Source organism: Mastomys coucha, unplaced genomic scaffold, assembly GCF_008632895.1.
Source record: "Mastomys coucha isolate ucsf_1 unplaced genomic scaffold, UCSF_Mcou_1 pScaffold15, whole genome shotgun sequence".
Lineage (NCBI taxonomy): Eukaryota > Metazoa > Chordata > Mammalia > Rodentia > Muridae > Mastomys > Mastomys coucha.
Window position 1 is genome coordinate 132,321,381 of NW_022196897.1, and position 20,113 is coordinate 132,341,493.

The 20,113-nt window shown below is 35.2% G+C and overlaps 1 protein-coding gene across 2 annotated transcripts in view; it reads left to right on the top strand.

Annotated features, from left to right (window-relative positions):
* The window catches only part of Xrn2 (5'-3' exoribonuclease 2), a 65,672-nt gene that overhangs the window by 26,419 nt on the left and 19,140 nt on the right, over positions 1 to 20,113 (top strand). For both annotated transcript variants that reach the window (XM_031372146.1, XM_031372148.1), the window contains 10 exons: positions 350 to 481; positions 1,879 to 1,997; positions 4,581 to 4,716; positions 5,824 to 5,931; positions 6,012 to 6,101; positions 6,690 to 6,762; positions 11,166 to 11,249; positions 12,725 to 12,822; positions 13,420 to 13,499; positions 14,870 to 14,926. In XM_031372146.1, coding sequence (XP_031228006.1) covers positions 350 to 481; positions 1,879 to 1,997; positions 4,581 to 4,716; positions 5,824 to 5,931; positions 6,012 to 6,101; positions 6,690 to 6,762; positions 11,166 to 11,249; positions 12,725 to 12,822; positions 13,420 to 13,499; positions 14,870 to 14,926 — 977 coding nt within the window. The remainder of the gene's footprint in view (positions 1 to 349; positions 482 to 1,878; positions 1,998 to 4,580; positions 4,717 to 5,823; positions 5,932 to 6,011; positions 6,102 to 6,689; positions 6,763 to 11,165; positions 11,250 to 12,724; positions 12,823 to 13,419; positions 13,500 to 14,869; positions 14,927 to 20,113) is intronic.

The following is a 20,113-nucleotide window of genomic DNA, read 5'->3' on the forward strand; positions in this document are numbered from 1 at the left end:
TATCAATCACTAATTAAGAAAATGCCTTACAAGCTTGTCTACAGCTGGGTCCTATGTAGGAGCATCTTCTCAGTTGAGATTCTCTGTTTTCAGATGATGTTAGCTTGTGTGTCAAGTTGACATAAAACTAGCCAGCACAAGCATACTATTATGTGTACTTTAGGGTAAAGTATTAGTAAGTTTACAGACTGTTGCTTAGAAGTTGTAAGTAGCCCTGTGATGTTAATGGAAATCCAGGTAATTTTCAGTTAGTTTAGTAGTAAGGAACTCAATAAAATAAGGACTTCCATTGTCTTCTTTGCTTCCTGTCACTAACTTTATAATTTAATTTTACTTCTATTTATGTTAGAGAGATCAACCAGCTTTTACTCCTAGTGGAATATTAACACCTCATGCCTTGGGTTCAAGAAATTCACCAGGTTGTCAAGTAGCCAGTAATCCAAGACAAGCAGCCTATGAAATGAGGATGCAGAGTAACTCTGTAAGTGGCTTACTACTTCTGTGTGATGTTGATTGATGAACATTGTATCCTTTTATAATTGTGTGTCTTTGGATTTTATCATTTTTCCTAAGGTTTTGTTTTACATGTTTTTTTCCAACATCTTTTAACTTTACTAAGTTTATCTTTTTCAAGATGAAAATCACTAAAAGAAGTGAAAAAAAAGTATATTGGGTAGTCAGTACATTACACTCGAGTTTAAAAAAATAGCCAAGTGGCTGTGGTGTTCCTATAATACAAATGGTCTATAGCTGCTCTTCTTTATCCTGAAGCACCAAGTGGTGGATGGTGCTAGGGATATGACTGGGACACCCAAATGTTTCAAGGCTGGGGCTAGAGAGGACAGTGACTTAGATACTTGATATAAATATCACCCAAATAGATACATAAGGCTTGGATATACATTCTTCTGATCAAAACTGGCATGCATATTTGAAAGTGCTTTTAAGTTCTCTGTGAAGTATAGCTGAACTTTTCTTGGTATGTAGTGTGGACTGTCTTCAAGCCGAGGTTTTTGTTCTAATATCATTAAAGCCTTGAGAGCCTTGTGAGCTCTCAATTTTAAAGTAGTTCAATTTACATGAAATAACTAATGTGCTGTGATTAACGGGAGGAAAGCTTAGCTATGAAAGTATTTTCTCTTAGGACAGTTTTGGTCACATATTGTAATTGGAAAATTTAAAAAAAAATTTAAAATTAAGTACTAAAATATTTATGATCCTATTGTTCTTCGAATTTGGTACAAAGGAAAATAAAAAACTAAAGTATTATCCAAGTTTTTAAAATAGTAATAAAAATGTCCACTTTTCTATTTTATATGCTGCATTAAAATGCATATAAAATGATTTAGCAGTTTACAGATGCAATCTCATTAAATTGCTTCTTTCCACGGTGGTTGAGTATGGCTGACCACTTCGTATTTGATTGCATTCTCATGAGCTTTGTTTGTGTGTGTGTGAGATTGTCAGATAATACATACCATATGGATAATTTTTTTCCTTTAGAGTTTTTTTTTTTAAAACACTATACTGTTTGATAGTAGAGAATGGTTATAAATTCATGATACCAGGAACCTACCAAAGGAAAACAAGATTTAAGTTGAATAACTTTTTTATGTCTGTTAAGCTATGTTTCTTTTGAAACAACTTTTGTCCTCCTAATTCTTTGGAGTTTAAACATGGGAAGCTCAGCTTTTGTTAATTTTCTTGGGAAGAGGGCTGCTGTGGGACCAGTTTGTTCTGTCTAGATGTGTTTGCTCTATCTGTTTAATAGCTTGAAAAGCTGTCACCATGAAACTTGGTGAGTGGTAGGTGTTTGGCTATACCTTCTTACATAAAATGAATAATGAAATCATTCTGTAATGTCATAATTGTCTGCAGAGTCCTTCAATATCTCCTAATACAAGTTTTGCATCTGATGGCTCCCCATCTCCACTAGGAGGAATTAAGAGAAAAGCAGAAGACAGTGACAGTGAGCCAGAGCCAGAGGATAATGTCAGGTAAAGCCTTTTTTTGGGGTAGCATTTTGTTAGCGAATTGCTGAAGGAGATGTGGTCTAATTAATGCTATTTAGCTTATGGTGGAATGCCTTCAGATTCTTGCCTGTGATCTTTTTATCCAGCAGTAATTAATGTGGAGAGTTAGAATAGTCACTAATTCCAGGGAGATGTGTAAGCTATTGCTGTTAAACCCAAGTATCTAGATTAGTATGCAGGCAGCTTTCTATCTTCCAAGCCACTTTTCCTCAGAGACCAAGCACTAGATTGACTAGACACAAATGTTTAGCTATGATGATAGGATCTGAATGTTACAGTTTAGAGATTAAATTTTCAGGTTGCTTAACCTAGAAAGTTGAGATACATTTGGACAGTAATATAGTTTGCATTAGTATTTTCAGCTGAAATGGTTCTTGCTTAAAATGAAATGTGCAGAAATCATTTTAAGAGATAAATATATTTTTTAAAAAATAACTATGGAATTGTACATGTGCAAATTTTGTTGCATGGCAGAGGAGTTTGCTTTAACTGCATATTTAAATTTTGTAGTGGGAAGCTTTGATTCTGTAATTGGTTTAGAAGCTGGCCTTAGGATTATTATTTTAAAAGATTATTAGCCTCTCTTATACCTAGGTCCAGATTACCCTGAGCTTTCTATACAAAGGTAAACAATTTTAAAAATTGTAGCTCACTAAGAATTTAGGAAAATGGTGTGTTTCAAAGTTCATCAAGACACGCTTCTTGTACAGGAGATAAAATGTGGAATTTTTATTTACCATTAAGAACTTGCGTAGGTCGTGTGTGGCTTTACTTTTCTAATATCCTTTAATATCCAATTAGTGAGTAACCATGAGGTAAACATTTATTTAATCTTGCTATAGTTTGTACCATCTGCCACTCTGGGTTTTCATCCTAATAAATCAATTTCTTTGATTTTTTTTTTCGTTTAATGTGTTTTAGCTTTGATGTATATCTGTGTACTGTGTGTGTGCCTGGTACCTGAAGAGGCCAGAAAAGGTTGTCAGGTCCCCTAAAATTGGAGTTACAGATGGTTGTTGGGTGCTTGGATATGAATCTGGGTCTTCTGGAAGAGCAGCCAGTGCTCTTAACCTCTGAGCTGTCTCTTAGTGGCCCTTCCCTCTTTTTAAAGACAAGATCTTACTGTCTAACTTTGGTTTGCAGGGAATTTGCTTTGTAGACCAGGTTGGTTTTGAACTGCAGAGATCTGCCTTCTTCTGCTTCTGTTTGTTTGTTTGTTTCTTTGTTGTTGTTTTTTGAGACAGGGTTTCTCTGGGTAGCCCTGGCTGTCCTGGAACTCACTCTGTAGACCAGGCTGTCCTCGAACTCAGAAATCCGTCTGCCTCAATAATTTATTGTTTAGTACTGGTGCTCAGGATAATTAAGGTAGAACTGTTCTTCTATCAGAAATGATTGAGGCTTTTGGCATTTGTTTCATTTCTATTTTTATGTAAAACAGTAGAGTTAGAGGCTGTATCTTCTAGTTCTGTGACTCCTTTTGGTTTTGGTAGGTGGTTTGGGAGGATAGTGTGTTCGCTACGATTACTTTGTTAAAGTTTGAGACTTGTGCAAAAGTCCTTAATGGAGAATGACTTAATGATCTTGGCCAGTTTTGATTTTCAAAAAGTTGTTCTTTAGTTTTTTCTTGTTCTTTGGATAAAGTATCTAAATCTTTTAGAAAATACAAATACAAAACAAAATCCATTGGGTAACAATTTATGGGGTTGAGAGATAGATCAGAGAGAGGTTAAGAGCATGGGCTGGTCCTGCAGAGGACCTGGCTTTGAATCCCAGTATTTATATGGTAGCTAGCAACCAGTCTGTAACTCCAGTTCCAGGAGATCCAGTGCCTGTGGGCATGAGACATGCATGTGGTGTTTAGTCATACATTTAGGTATATAAACATAAAATATGATTGTGTATTTTCATTGTTAACGATAAGTGCTGCTTATAGGTTATACCAGAACATACGTGAGGAGATAAGAAGAGAGACAATGCAGAAATAAATCTCTGTCTCCTAGTAAGACATCAGAACTCTTAGTTGAAAGAGGAATAAGACAAACAAGAGTAGAGAAAAATTACGTATACAGTCTTTGTTCACTCACTAGATTATTTTCTGCCTTATAACATTTAAAATAACTACCACTTTAAAAATGACTTAATAACTTAACTCATACCATTTAATAAGAACTTTGAAATACAAAATATATTCATCATTTTAATCTTAGAACATAGTTTTAGAATTACACAATTAAAGCAAATATGGAAAGCAGTATTAAAATTGGCACAGACAAGTATCAGTATTTGCTCAATGAATGATTATCCTCTTTTTTCAAAATGCATTTTCATAATCAGAGTCATTATTTGGGTTTCCAATGTTTAATTATCTTTAAGTTGATAATGCTGGAAATGGAGTGATTAGAAAGTTAGTAAATCTGTTAGCTTTTTTGTTCAGCTTCTTCAATTGCCCTTAGATATTAAATATAAATTGATTTAGTTTGGGAATCAATAGACAGTCTATAGTCAAAGATGTATTAATTAAACATAAAATTACTTTACCTGGTTTAGGTTATGGGAAGCTGGTTGGAAGCAACGATACTACAAGAACAAATTTGATGTAGATGCAGCTGATGAGAAATTCCGACGTAAGGTTGTTCAGTCCTATGTTGAAGGACTGTGCTGGGTTCTTCGATATTATTACCAGGTATCAAAAGAAGTTTTCCTCCTAAGTTTTTTGTTAATCATTTTAGAAAACCAGTAATTTCTATAATTGTACCTAATATTGAATATCAAAAATCTACATTTGTAGTTTTAAAGTTTGTACTAAAAATTATTACCATGAATAATATTTGTAAAGACTTGGAAGTTCCTTAGGAATTAGTCTATCAATAAAACTTGGTTCTGTTGTGTTAAAGGATTTTAAGGATCATGGTGTTTGAGTTGGTCTTTAATATTATTAAAGTTTAACTGGGTTTTGGTTTATATGTTTGTTTATTTAAAGAGTTTAAAACTAATTGGGCAATTGACAGTCCTAAGTAACTAAAGAAAGGATGCAGTGTGTTGTGTACCATTAACACTTTGAAAGGAATTTGATTGTAATAATCCTCTTATTACTGTGATTTTACATGAGATGACTATTCATTGAACTGGTTTGTACCTGATTTGAACCTTTTGTTTATCAAGATGCCAGGTTGGTGGCAGATTAGGTACACATGAAAGATTGTGACACTGATGGACAGTATCTGGTTTCATCTTAAAGAGAATAAACTTACGTTTGCTGTCACCTGGAAATAGATAAATTGGGTCAGTGTGTCCAGTGCACTGAGTAGTGGTGGAAAGATCTTACTTCTTGCTTTCTCTTTTTCCATGAGCATTACTTGCTTTTGTTTTTAGTGTATTTGTAGTCAAGAGAAAGTTGCCACGTGGAAGTATAATAGTAAATCTTGGTTGTTTGATTCTCAGCTACTGCTGATGGTTTTATTAGATGACAGAAGCTCTGAGATTGGAAAGAAATGTCATCAAATATATTCTAAAGATAAATATCTTAATGAATTTGTATTTGTAAATATAAAGCTTGATATTAACTACTGATTATTTGAGAAAGTTTACAATAATTTTTAAATAAAGGAACCACTGATATGAAGCAGTTAAATAATATTTTGGACTCAGGAAAATTAATGAGTGGAGTATATGCCAAAAATGATATTTTACAAGCAAGATATTATAGGCTGATAGTTATAGTCTAATTTTTTTTTTTTTACCATGTTCATCATAAGAGTATTTTGCTTTTAATTGTCATTAATGATTCTAGGGCTGTGCCTCCTGGAAGTGGTACTATCCATTCCATTACGCGCCGTTTGCCTCAGACTTCGAAGGTATTGCAGACATGTCTTCTGAATTTGAAAAGGGCACCAAACCGGTAAGCTTCAAGTGGATAAAAAAAGTAGGAACTTGGATTTGGTAATAATTGGGAGTCCTTTACCTTTCCCTCTCTTGCAGTTTAAACCACTCGAACAACTAATGGGGGTTTTTCCAGCTGCAAGTGGTAACTTTCTACCTCCAACATGGCGGAAGCTCATGAGTGACCCTGTAAGTCTTAGTGTTTTCAAGTGTGTTAGTAACATTAGTCAAGACTTGACTTTGCATGTCATAGTTTTAAAAAGCTGAAATACAGAAAGAATGTGTTCTATATACTTTTCACTGCATAATGTGGTATTCTGTATTTTCTTTGCCTCTGAGTTTCCTACCCAGTAAATTGATTTGTTTCCAATCTACATATTATTATTTTGAGACAAGGAATTACTATGTAGTCCTGGAATCCCCCCTGTTCAAGGCTGGCCTTGAACTCACAGAGATCAACCTCTGATTCCCTGGTATTAGAATTAAACTTGTGAGTTATCACACCCTGCATAATGATTTTTATTTGTTTCAGCCCTATGAGAATTTCAAACATTCTATGTGACTTACCTAAAATTCTTCCTAAGCTTGTTTTGTGCTGATTAAATATTGAGACCCATCCAGAAAGTAGGAAATGTTGAGTAACTAAACCCTTCACTGCCTGCATATAATCCATAATTAGTTCTAAAACTCCTTTTCTTTGTTTAAAGTTATTTCATGTGTTTTGAGACAAGGTATATAGCTTTTGTTTTTTATTCTTTTACCTTCTTCCTGAAACAGGATTCCAGTATAATTGACTTCTATCCTGAAGATTTTGCTATTGATTTGAATGGGAAGAAGTATGCATGGCAAGGTAAAATTTAGATATTATTATTCCTTTTTTGTTTGTTTGTTTGTTTGTTTTGGGTTGGGGGGTTTCTCTGTGTACCCCCTGGCTGTCCTAGAACTCATTCTTTGGACCAGGCTGGCTTCAAACTCAGAGATCTGCCTACCTCTGTCTTCTGAGTTCTGGGACTAAAGGTGTACACTGCCATCACCTTGTTTGTTTACAGTTTTTAATAAAGCTGATCCAATCATGACTTGGAGGATAAAAGAATTCTGGAAACCATACATTCATAATTATATATGAAAAGTAGATATAAATATTCAATCATGATCATCAATAATAATTTTAATAGTAAAAGATGGTAAATAGTAACTTATTGAAATAGGTTAAAATAGTGATTTTTTTGTGTGTGTGACTTTTTCTTCAATCAGTAACCCATTACCACCTTTCAAAACTGCTAAGAAAGAAACACAATCATGCCTGTTTGGGGTTATGGAAACTTGTAAAAAATATAGTAGAAACTTAACAGTTGGTATTTTCTGTTTTGACTGTTTTTTACACTCCTTATGTGAATAGATTATATAAAAAAGGCAATTTAAAAATCACACTAAATTTAAGATGTTAGTCACTACTCAACAAAAGTTGGTCATTGAATATAACACACAGTAAAAAACACTCGCTTATCAAATTCTCCTGACACTTTCTTATGCTGTACCCTTTTTTAGGGTACTGAGCTCAGAATTGTGAGGCAGAGGGGCATATTATCAATTTATAGATTAAAGGGCTAAGAAGTAGCTCAGTGGGATTATTTACATGGCATAGGCAAGTGCCTTTGATCCCAGAAACCTCACAAAACTCATCCCCCTCCCCACCAAACCAACAACACCACAAAACGCACTGTAATTGGGGGTCAGCTTTTGGTTTAAATAGTAGTGATAACTTATTACTTTAATATAATGATATTGAAAATGTGTCCAACATATTGGGGCTTTTTAAAATGTGCTTTGGTCACATGTAAAATTGATTAGTGTCTCTGAAGGCTTTTGAAGGTACTTTGTAGAGGATGATTTAATAAAAGAGAAGCAGTGTAGGAAAATGGAAGGCTAATTAAAATAAGTTAATTAATAAGTAAATATATTTGTGTTTATTAAGTATATAATTCAGTGCTTGCTTAGGTTTATTAAATAAACAAGTAAATATTTAAATATATAAACATACAGATTGCTTGCCAACTTATGTTATCATAGTTATTATAGTATTTGTATCAATGACAATAAATCTCTATAATGATTTTAGCAAGAAGATAAAATAATGCTCAATGGTTTGAATTTCCTCATATCACTGCCAATATTTTTCTCCTGTATTTTTTGTTGTGGTTGTTTTTGTGTTTTTGAGCTACCGTAATCACTATGAAATGGTAACTCACCATTTACATTAATGGTGATAATTTACATTTCCCTGATGATAGTGGTAGTGAGCAGGTTTTCATGTGCCCTTGGAACATTTATATTTTTAAAGAAATTCTAGTCAAATCCTTTAAGTTGTGTTGGAGTTTAGTTGTTGCATTAAGGTTTATAGCCTTTAAGCATTTGACGATGATTTTTGTATGTTTCCTTCAACTCTGTGGGTTATCTTTTCCCTCTGTTGTGGTGTTCATTAATGTCAGAAACGGTTAAATTTTGGTGGCTCTGCTTTATCTATTTTGCTTGTCTTTGTGTATCCAGGAAATCACTTGCCAAGTCTAGTAGTTTAGCTTTTTTTTGTTTTTAGTTTTTGATTTTTTTTTTTTTTCGAGACAGGGATTCTCTGTGTAGCCCTGGCTGTCCTGGAGCTCACTCTGTAGACCAGGCTGGCCTCGAACTCAGAAATCCGCCTGCCTCTGCCTCCCAAGTGCTGGGATTAAAGGTGTGTCCCATCACTGCCTGGCATAATTTTAGCTTTTATATTTTAGTCTTCAGTCTTATTTTGACTTAATATTTGTATATGGTATAAGATAAGGACCCAGTCTCATTCATTCATATGTGGATATCTACTTTTCTATGAACCAGCTGTTAAAAAGGCTTTTTCCTGTTAAATAGTCTTGGGGGGGCACCAGATCTTGGGGTACAGAATTTAGCATTTGAATACAAGCAGCATCATTCCAGTCCCTTATAAGGATTTTTCTAGTGTATTTTGGGTCTGTATTAATTACTTAGCACTGTGACAAAATCCTTGCCAAAAGCAGCCTAAGAAAGGAAGGGTGTATTGTGGCTCATTCCTCCAAGGACTGAGCCTAGCCCAGGGTAGGGTGTGGGAAGCCAGGGGGAAACCAGCTATCTGGTATCTGGTTACTGTCACTGAAGTCAGAAAGCAGAAGATGAGTGCCAGCTCTTCTTCTTGTTAATGGGGACTCCTGCCAGTAAGAGAGAGCTTCCCACATTCAAGGGGATTCTTCCTTCCTCAGTGGAAACACTTTACACATATACTCAAAGGGGTGTCTCCCAGGAGGCCCCAAAGCCAGTCAAGTTGACGGTGAAGATTAACCATCACAGGGTCTCTTAGAAAGTTTATGTTCTAGGATGGCTTAAATGATCTCAAAATTATCATCATCTGTTATCTAGACAAGGCTAATTCAATTATTAGCAAACATAGGGAAAGGAATTGTTCAAATTTTATTCAGTCATACACTAGTTTATTATTATTTTTTTATATTTTATGTATCAAATTACATTAATATTTTCATTATATTCCACCCATAGTACAAAAATGTTGTCAAATTTAGTACTACAAAGAAATATAGTTTAAAACACTACTTTAAAACTTACTGGAGGCAATATTAATATATTACTTGGTAAAGCGTTTACCTGGGTTGGCTATACCTTAAAATGATAGGAAGAGAAAATACAGCTGGTAACTTTAAGAAAAAAAAAACAAAAAACATTTTTGAATGTGTACTTTGAAAACATATATAATAATTTAATAGGAATATTGTGATTTTTATACAATTTGTTACATATGTAATAGTTTTGCTTTCTTTATGTTTTATATATGAACAGACAGCTTAGGTAATTTTGTCAAAGTTTCATGATGACCAAACTAAGATCTAAACCTAAGGAGTCTGATTCTAGAAGAGCTCTCTTTAAGTGACTGTTATCTGACAATAACCACTGCCTGAGCTGGTTTAGGATGAATGCAGGATCAGATGAGGTAGTGCGTGGACACAGTGGTTAAGGATGAGTTCTCTGTTCTGTGTTTACTACTGTTAACCATTTCTTTCTGCTCCTGGCAACAAAAGCAATTTGTTCCTTGTTGATTTTATTATTGTCAGTGGCACTGCAAGCTGTTCCCTGATTAGATTCGTCTTCTGGAATTAATATTGTAGGACATTTTGTTATAGGAAAGCCCTACGGAGCTTTCTTTAAATCCTAAGTCAAATGGGTAGAAAAAAAAGATGAATAATGCCTTGGGTATTTGTTGGTATATTGGTATATTTCTTCTAAGTGTATGACTGAATAAAATTTGAACAATTCCTTTCCCTATGTTTGCTAATAATTGAATTAACCTTGTCTAGATAACAGATGATGATAATTTTGAGATCATTTCTTTTAGGCACTGCAAAATTTATACTAGAACTTTGATTCTTTCATAGCAGTAAAATCAAATGCTTCTTTACTGAGAAAATAAAGAGTAACTTAAGTTAGTAATGTTTGCTTTGGAAGCCTTTTCATTTCTTAAATTTTCAAATATAGTTATTTGGAGTGGTGCTTATTTTTAGAATTATTTAGTTCTATTTCACATTTGTTGTTACTTATGTTTGTTTTATTTACCCCAAATACTATCTTTTCTGTATTCTAGCAGAACAAAGATGTGGTCCAGTAACTTTTTTTAGTACTATAATAGACAATATATTAATGACAAGCTTCTCTGAAAATGGTAACTGTAGGCTCAAGTGAAGTAATCCCTTTAATTCAGCACACTCAGGGGGCCATTTCCAGTCTTGACATGAACAGTCTATTCTGTTCCCAACTAATAGTAAGTTATTTAGGCAAAGCTCTAAAGACTGTTTGCATGCAAATTAGATTGATTATAAACAGAGTATTATGGAAGCATGGAAATTAATAGTCCAGAAATAGAACTCCTGTGTTTGTTAGGTAAGTGACATCATTTTACAAAGAATCAGGAAGGCCCAAAGGACAAGCTCAAGGAAGATGAGCTCATAGTTGGCCTGAGGGCATTAGTAAGGTGATAGCATTGTAAGTATGAGAAATAAGGAGGCATTTTTGCCATCACCATCACATATGAAAATATTTACATCTGAATTTTGGCTATGTGACAGAGTTCAGTTCCAAATATCTTTGTGTCAACAGAGATACTTTACTAGAATGTTCATTTGAACCATTGAACTGAGATCAGGTGATTGTAATGGTCAAATGGTTCATTGTTTTCTCCAGGTGTTGCTCTATTGCCATTTGTGGATGAGCGAAGACTTCGAGCGGCTCTAGAAGAGGTATACCCAGACCTGACTCCAGAAGAGAGTAAGAATCACACTGCCCACTTGGTCGATAGACATTAACTTTCCTTCTTAATCTGTTATCTGTAAATTGAGTACTAAATAATTACCATTTTTAAATTCAAAAGTATTCACTAAATTTATTAAAGAACAACAGTTCATCTGGGCTTTGGTGACATAATCCTGTTATTCCAGCACTGAGGGGGCTGAGGCAAGAGGACTGCTGAAAGTTAAAGTTCAGCTTGGGACAGGATGAGACCTCAAAAAAAAAAAAGTAACAGTTCAAGAATATCTCGAGGTATTCTAGGAACAAACAGGTATCATGTCTAACAATATAGATTTTAAGCCAAAACTAGTAGAAACATATGAAAGTGCCCACTTCATACTGATTAAAGAACAGTCATTGAGAGGATGTTCATATTCTAAACCCTCAATACAAGTGCATTTAGTTTGATTGGATGAGTACTGCTAGAAATAAGGTTACAGATTAGCCCCAGCAGTCCTGACAAAAACTATCTGAATTAAATGACATCCTAGATCAAATGGAGTGGGCAGATAATTCATAGGACATTCATCCCATCCAGACTACAGAATACACTTATTTCTTAGCAGACTATGGAACTATCCCTAAAATAGATGATATATTAGGATACAAACCAAGTCTTAAAAAAATGAAGGAAGATAGAAATAATTCCTTGTATTTTGTCCAATCTTGCAGGAATAAGACTATAAATCAACAGTAAGAAAAACCGTAGAGCATCTATAAACTTGTGGAGATTAAACAAGGCACTACAGAACAATGACTGGTCCTTGAAGAAACTAAGAGGGAAATAAACATTCCTAGGTTAATTAAAAAAAAAATCCCCTTTGACTTTTTGATTCCTACTGACATCCACACACATACTACTGCCTCTTTGGAAGGCATTCCTTATTCTCTCCATCTGCTTTCTTCCTATTATCATTCAAAGGATTAACTCTTCTTGAAAGAGTTGAATAAAACAAACAGTTACTCCTAAAGGGCTAACTTGAAATGTTATTTTGCATAAAAAGTAGCATCTTACAATTATGGCAGAGTATTTAGATTGTGGAAATTGTTAAGCTGAACTCAGTTTTGAAAATTTTATATAGTATCAATTTAACACATTGAAGAAACTGTTGATTCATCTTTGTGGCTGTTTGTATTTCCTTAGAGAATGTTTATGTCTTAAGCAAGAAGTCGTCTACTTTATAACTAAGAAAGTCTTGTCCTTTTTCACGTCCAAATATGTCTCAGCAATGACTTTTTTCTTGGGTTTACTCATTGTCGAAACTCATTTCAGAATTGTATTTCTTCCATAGAGCCACACATCATACATTTAAGTTTGTTACTTATAAAGTGCTTTTCTTCAATGTTGTGCTGAATTCGTTTTAGGATATAGATGCCTTCTTTTGTTATAGCTTTATAAAGATAAGTCTTATTAGATATACTTACTTGACTATGGTTTTATGCTTTTTATTTAGACAGGAGAAATAGTCTTGGAGGTGATGTTTTGTTTGTGGGAAAACTTCATCCATTACGTGACTTCATTTTAGAGCTGTATCAGACAGGTTCCACAGAGGTACGGTATTGTTTTGTTTAATAATTAGGAATACACAAGTTACAGGTTGTGTGTGTGTGTGTTATAACTTACCCTTAACTTTTTTAAGTATAAAATTTTGTAACACTGAGTATATTTATGGTATTGTACAGCTAGCACCACTGTCCATCTGTAGGACTTTTACTCACACAGAAATTATACCCATTAGAAAGTATTAAACAGCATCTCCCCATTCTGTGATCCCACAGAGCCAAGTATTTATCTTTTTCTTTGAGTTTGCTTATTTTTGGTATCTCATGTAACAGGACTCCAATGGTAAGAATCCTGATAAGACTGCTTCATTTTACTTGGCATGTTAAAGTTCATCCATGTTGTAGGCATGACTAAAATGTCATTTCTTTATATGACTTATTAATTTTCAATAAGAAGCAAATGCCACGCTTTATTTATCAGTTCACCTGCTGGTATATCTTCAGTTTGTTTGCTCCTTCACTTTACTTTGGCTATTCTGAATTACAGTCCTCCTAACTTAGTGAACTTAAGAGAAGGCACACAATCTCGGCTGCATCCTTGTGGTCCATTCTTTCAGTTATAGTATAGAAATGTGTTTTTTCACAGCCAGTTGATGTGCCACCTGAATTGTGTCATGGGATTCAAGGAACATTTTCTTTGGATGAAGAAGCCATTCTTCCAGACCAGTAAGTACCCACTTGAATTTGAGTGAGACAATTAGAACAAGGCTTAGTTAGCTTTTCCTTTTTGTTTACTAGCTTATTTTCTAGTAATACTACTGTGAAAGTTATACTTGCAACAACTTCTGCTGAACTTAAAATAAGGACATGGTTTCCAAGGCCAGCTTTAGCATCTAACAGCTTTGCTGCCTTCTGTGGGGCTTTCTGGTTTCCCGAAACTAAGGAACCTGCACAGTCAGAGCTGGTGTCACTACTACTCCTGTTCCAACGTCACTTGCTTTTTCCACTCTTTTCTTGAATACACAGTGTTTCCAGAGCCAAGATGTGGGATAAAAAGCAGAAAAGATGACTGAAATAACTAAGCCAGATTTTTATATATATATATATTCATTCTCTGATCCTGGAACTGTCATATTGGCTACACTGACTGCCAGCAAGTAGCTGAGATCCTTCTGTTTATACCTTCTCAGCCTTAGTTTTATAAGGACAGATTGCTCTGTTCAGTTCTTACATGGTGCTGGGGATTAGAGCTAAGGTTTTCATATTGTATAGCAGTTTACTAACTGAATCATTTCCCCATCTCCACTGCATAATTTCCAAGAATCTAAAAGAATTCTGAGACATGAGTTTTTAGACAACTACTCAGGGCACATATTCAAGAAGGGACTTACTAATCATAGAGTGTGTTGGGTATTTCAAAGTGGCTACAATATAATATCATATATATGATATAGTATCATAATATAGTAAATGGTAGTTTGTGAGAGAGATTGATACTGAGACATCATCATAACTTTTTGTTAATCTGTTTATTGACTTCTTATGGTTTACAGTTGTATTTCTCTGTTTACTAGTGAGATTGGCCTTCTTTTCTAAACTTTTTTTTTTTTAATCCTTTTTACTCATGTGAATTCTTATCTTTGTGGATAAGTGCGTGTGAGTGCACATAGTTGTGCAGGCCTGAAGAAGGCATGAGAATAACCTAACCTGGAATCACAGGAGGTTGTGAGCCTCTTAACATGGGTGCTAACAACTAAACTTGGGTCCTTCAGAAGATCAGTATTTCCTCTTAACTGCTGAGCTCTTTCTCCAGCTCCCATTCAACTTTTACTATTATTGGCTAATCTCTTCCTGCCCCCTTTCGATTAATCAGGGAAGGGGAAGTGTCTGTGGCTGTTCTGTTTTACAGATTCTAATGTAAACCCTTGCCCATAATTGCTTTCACTTAGAATAAACTGGATTGTCTTATAAAGGTACATTGTTTTCATTAGTACATTTTAATGACTTATTTTTTTCAAAAGCCTGACAAACATCGTGTCTTACTTGCCCACAGAGTTTGAGTGTGCACACAGGTGATTTTTCTCATTTCTCTTTAGAACAGTATGTTCCCCTGTGCCCATGTTGCGGGACCTGACGCAGAACACTGCAGTTAGGTAAGTTTTCTAGAATTCAGAGCATTCATCCAGGACACAGCTTAGATTTTACAAGTGAATTTTAACAGATCTTTAATTTACAAGGAAATGGCAGTGTTAATTCACAGTTCTTTGAGATTGAGAGTCCTTGTGTTGCAGACCTCAGAGCAGAGCCTCTTGACTTTAAATTATGTATATTGTTAAGGTTACTGATTTAACAAGCATGCTTATCTGTTTTCTGGTTTCCCCTGACAACCTCTGATTCTTTCAGGATTAGGAAAGTGGGAGGTAGAAATGCGGTTTGTGAGTAGCATGTCATAGAGAAGCAGAGGACCTTTGTGCCCCAGTGGCTCTCACTACCTTACTCAGTATAATTATTACTATAATTGTGGTTCTGTGGAATTAGAAAATAAAAATATGTAGCATATTTTACTTAAGATTAGCTGGGAAATTTATCTTACTTTAGTATCTTCCATTGAGTAAAAAAAATAACATAATTAAATTGCTGTAAATGTAAGTCAGCACTCTGCTTTTTGTTGTGGTATAATTGCAAATCTTGTTGCCAGAATTTATGCTGTTATCATTTAGGCAAGACTAGAGCAAATAAATTTAAAGATTTGGTAGATACAGGGTAATTCTTAATCTTTCTCCCTAACCCATTGTTAAAATTGCTCATACTTTCAGGAAATACTTTAGATTTTAATTAAAATTTTCTTCATTGCAAAATGTAACTAGTTTAATTGGTGGCCTAAATGGATTTAATTAATAGCTAATTGCCATTCTAAAAGGTCATGTGGTTTGTGTGTGTGTGTGTGTGTGTGTGTGTATTTTTTTTCTGTTCCTCTTTAGACACTTTGTTCTCACTCTCTGTCTTGGTGTTCTTTTGTTAAGGGAGAAGTACAGACTTTAAAGCCATGCTCATAAGCCCATCACAAACAATCTGGCTCTGCCACATTTATTGTGGACACTGCATTAACCTGTGGATCTCTGCCTCTCATTGGTGCTTCAGGCCAGTTAATTACACTAGTTTTCCTTTTGAATTGTCACATTTTTGTTCATACTAGTTGGGTTTTCTGCGTTTTTCAAAGACCTTACTACCTAGCCTTCTAGAAATAGTTAATTCTATTCAAGCTTCTAATTAGGAAAGAACTTTTTACAGAGGAAAGTTACAGATGAGTGAATGAGTCCTGCAATATTTTGGGGTGATAGGTGCTGCTCTGCTGGTTCATTGTTTCTGAACCTGAAGGACATTATAATGTTTGGTAGGAATGAGTTCACTGTGTTCATTAAATTTACAAAACAAATCCAAGATCTAGGTGCAAATTCAGCTATATGTTGAAAGTTTAACTTTAAACATGGAACTTTTTGAGTTAATTTTGTAAAGATTTGTGGAAAACTTGAGCTAATTTTTATCTTTCAATGTAATTTTCAGCATTTTCACTGAGAGATGATGTTGAGATCATGATCCAGTTTTCTGCAGTGGTGTGTGTGTGTGTGTGTGTGTGTGTGTGTGTGTGTGTGTGTGTGTGTACATGTACATGTGCAAGTTGCAGTTATATTTGTTTGATAAATGGAGATCAAAAAATAGAAGCTTCCAGTCAGTGTCTCCTTCCATGCTTGAGAAATTCTTTCCTCAGATTGACTTTGGTTTGGTTCCTGTCAAATCTGGTCTTATCTTTAGTACTGAGAAAGTGTGTTATTACACAAATTACTAAGGTACTTCAAGTTCACATCTTCATGAAGGGTTGTGTTTTTTTTTTTTTTTAAATTGGATTGTGTGTAAATGGAATTTTAAATGTAATGGTTACCACAGTATTTATAAGGCTCACAGCTGGCAGATAGGAACTACGAATCAAAAGCCTGAAGGAAGTGGAATACACATACTCATCAGCAGATTGGGTGGTAGAAAACACTGGGGAGAGTTTAGCTGACACTGCCTACAGTCCTTTGTAGGACACTGAACTAGATAACCTCTCCTGATAAAATGTCACAATTCTGCAAACTCTTTAAGTGCTTTAAAATGTCAAGTGGATGAATCATCAAAACTTTCCTGCAAGAATAGTTTGCATTGCCATGTTCAGTTAGCATTAATCACAGAGTATACAGGGAAAGGTAGAATAAAAATGAAGCTTGTCATTTGGAACTTTCTCCCGGCTTTGAAAAGAGTGCTACCATTCTTAAATAGTAATGTTGAAATAGCATTTGTCAGAAAAACTTCTTTTTGTTTTAAAATTTGTTATTAGACATACAGGTACATGGTAAGATGGGGGGGGGGGTTGCACAAGCACATGTGTCTGTCAGAACACAGCTATGTGGAGTTGGGTCTTTTCTTCTACCTTTATGTGGGTTCCAGAGACTAAATTCAGATTGCCAGGTTTATGCAGTAAGTGCCTTTACCCTCTGCACCATTTTGACAGCTCCTCAGAATAATTCTTAAAATGAACTAAGTCAGAAGAGATGTCATGCATCTACAGTATCTTATCTGGTATACAAATAAAAGTGTTACCTTGTTTTCAAAGGTATTTAGGATTTATACTCTTATTTATTTCACTTGTATCACATTTGTGAGGCAGTTAAAATGAGAGAAATATAACTGGCAAGGAAGGGGTGTGCTATACTCTCAGCTGGTAGAAGGAAACCAGTGTTGAATCAGCATGGTTACCCCTGTTAGGTAAAAGTAGGTGAAGATATTCTCAGGTGCACAGAGTTGCATGGCATAGTGTAAATCTGAACATGGTTCTCTGACTCGGCTAAGCAGCCTATTGAGTCTGCAGGCTGGCCTGGTTTAGGCACTTTTGTTTAAGGCTTTGTGGCAAGGGTCCTACCATACATCTGTAGCCCTTCTGCCACAGGCCATCTGTATACCAACTTTCCTTTTCCTTGGACCTAAGGAGGGTCCAGGAGCTCCTCCATTTCTTTAGTGTGGCTGCTTCCTCTTCCTGGATAAATTGTGCACACCTGGTTTCTGTTTCTGGTTGTGGAGACTGTAGATGGTCATCTGTATGTTTCTCTTCAGTGCTCTACTTGAACAATCAAAAAATAATAAACCTGAGAGAAGTGAAGAATCTGAAATGTTTGGACCTGTATAAAAGATTATCCGTAGCCAGAGATATATGCTTGCCATCAAACCTGGTAGACTGAGTTCAGTCTCTGAAGCCCACATGGAAGCTGTCTCTTCCTTTCATACTTGTGCCTCAACAGCATGTGTGCTGCTGCATAAATAAGTAAATCAGTAGATGAAATGTTCTTTTAAAAGGCTTTTGAGCTGTAACAGATTTTTTTCCTCTTTGGATCTTGCCTAATAGGTTTTTTGCTTTAGGAAATAAGTTTGTGCTGTGGCTAATGTTACCACGTTGGAAACTACATTTCTAAAAAAACATGAAAGACCTTAATATACAGTTTTAGGAATTATTTAAAATTATAAAAAGTCTTTAACTTTAGGAGAAAGACTATTTTTATTATGGCCTCCGATATTCAAAGAAAAGAATGATTTAGTCTTTAAGATTATCTTTGCCCCCTGAATTAGAATGTCAAATTTACTTTTAGGCACTTTTTCTAAATGATTTTTACTATCTTAAATGTAAAAGTTATTGTGTGGGTATTGTTCTGAGAGAAGCTTGGGGAATTATTTTCTTTATTGGCTTGAAAAATTTTTCCTTCAGAGCATAAGTATGGGAGATGGACTTTTTTGTTTTTTTTTGTTTTGTTTTGTTTTGGCTTTTTGAGACAGGGTTTCTCTGTGTAGCCCTGGCTGTCCTGGAACTCACTTTGTAGACCAGGCTGGTCTCCAACTCAGAAATCTGCCTGCCTCTGCCTCCCAAGTGCTGGGATTAAAGGTGTGCACCACTGGCGCCTGACTGGAAGATGGACATTTTAAACACTTAAAGGAATGGTACATAAAGTAAATTGCATATTTTTGGTAAATAAGTGTATCTCTTTTCCAAATGTTAGTTTGAGCTCTTAACTAAGTTTCCTTCTTTCCTCTGTAAGTGCAGGCTGCTGCATACTTTTATTTCTAGCACTTAGGAGGCAGAGGCAGGGGGATACCTTGAGTTTGAGGCCAGCCTTGGCTACAAAGCTAGAGGAAATGATTGTTTGGACCCCAGGACTATTTTCTCTTCCTGGGAGCTTGTTCTTTTGCTGTTTTTCTTCATCTTTCTAGTTTCAGGTCATTCCATGGGTAACTTATATTTGCATCTCAGCCTATCATTTAAACTTGAACATCATTCTGGATTCATCTCCGCATTCTGCGTGCTTCCTGACTAGCTCCATATTATTGCAAATGCCTAGTGATGGCTCTTACCTAACTGTCTAGGCTTTCTCCACATGAGAAGAAAGACTTGAGAGTTTAGATATTTGTTGTCTATAGCTGTAGAATAGTACTAGTTTTGTGTGTTCCTTGGGAGAATTCAGTAAGTACTCATATTTGTAGGGTTTACAGTTCTCGTAGATCTCTATTGAGAAGGACTACTTCAATTAAATTAAGTTTTTCTTTGGTCTTAGGAAGAAGGTCTCTGCTCCCTTTAAAAAAATACCTTAATTGAAACATTTGGCTTGTGTTTACTTGTGAGTGTACTGCAGGTGATAGTTCTTCTTGGACTGTGCACATCACAATTTTAAAAATTCCATGTAAATGCAGTGTACCACTGTGTGCACTTTTCTTTCTCATTATTTGTCCAAGGCCATCTTAATGAGTGTGTCTTGTTTACTGAGAACATTGCTGCAGTAGCTGTGGAGATAGGTGCAGCAGCCTTATCCTTTCTTTTAGTTATATACACTGCAGTACACTCACAAGTGGAGCCATTTCTTCAGCCATATGAAACTGCTTTTTTAAAGTTTGTTTTCCAGCAAGAGTTTGTTACTAACTGGGTGCTCTCTTTCTCTCTCTCTTTCTCTCTTTCTCTCTTTCTCTCTCTCTCTCTCTCTCTCTCTCTCTCTCTCTCTCTCTCTCTCTCTTTCTCTCTCTCTCTCTCTCTGTGTGTGTGTGTGTGTGTGTTTGTGTTGATTTTTATATCCTGTATCTTTACTAGATTTATCAATTCCATTGGGTTTTGATAATTTTCAGGGGATTCTTTATATAAGAGCATATAATCTGACAACAGTAAGTTAGCTGGCTTATGATTTTTTTTCTACTTTGGATGTCCTTTATCTCTTTGTCTTACTTTATCACCATAGCAAAATTATGTGTCAATCCTTGTATTTTTCCAT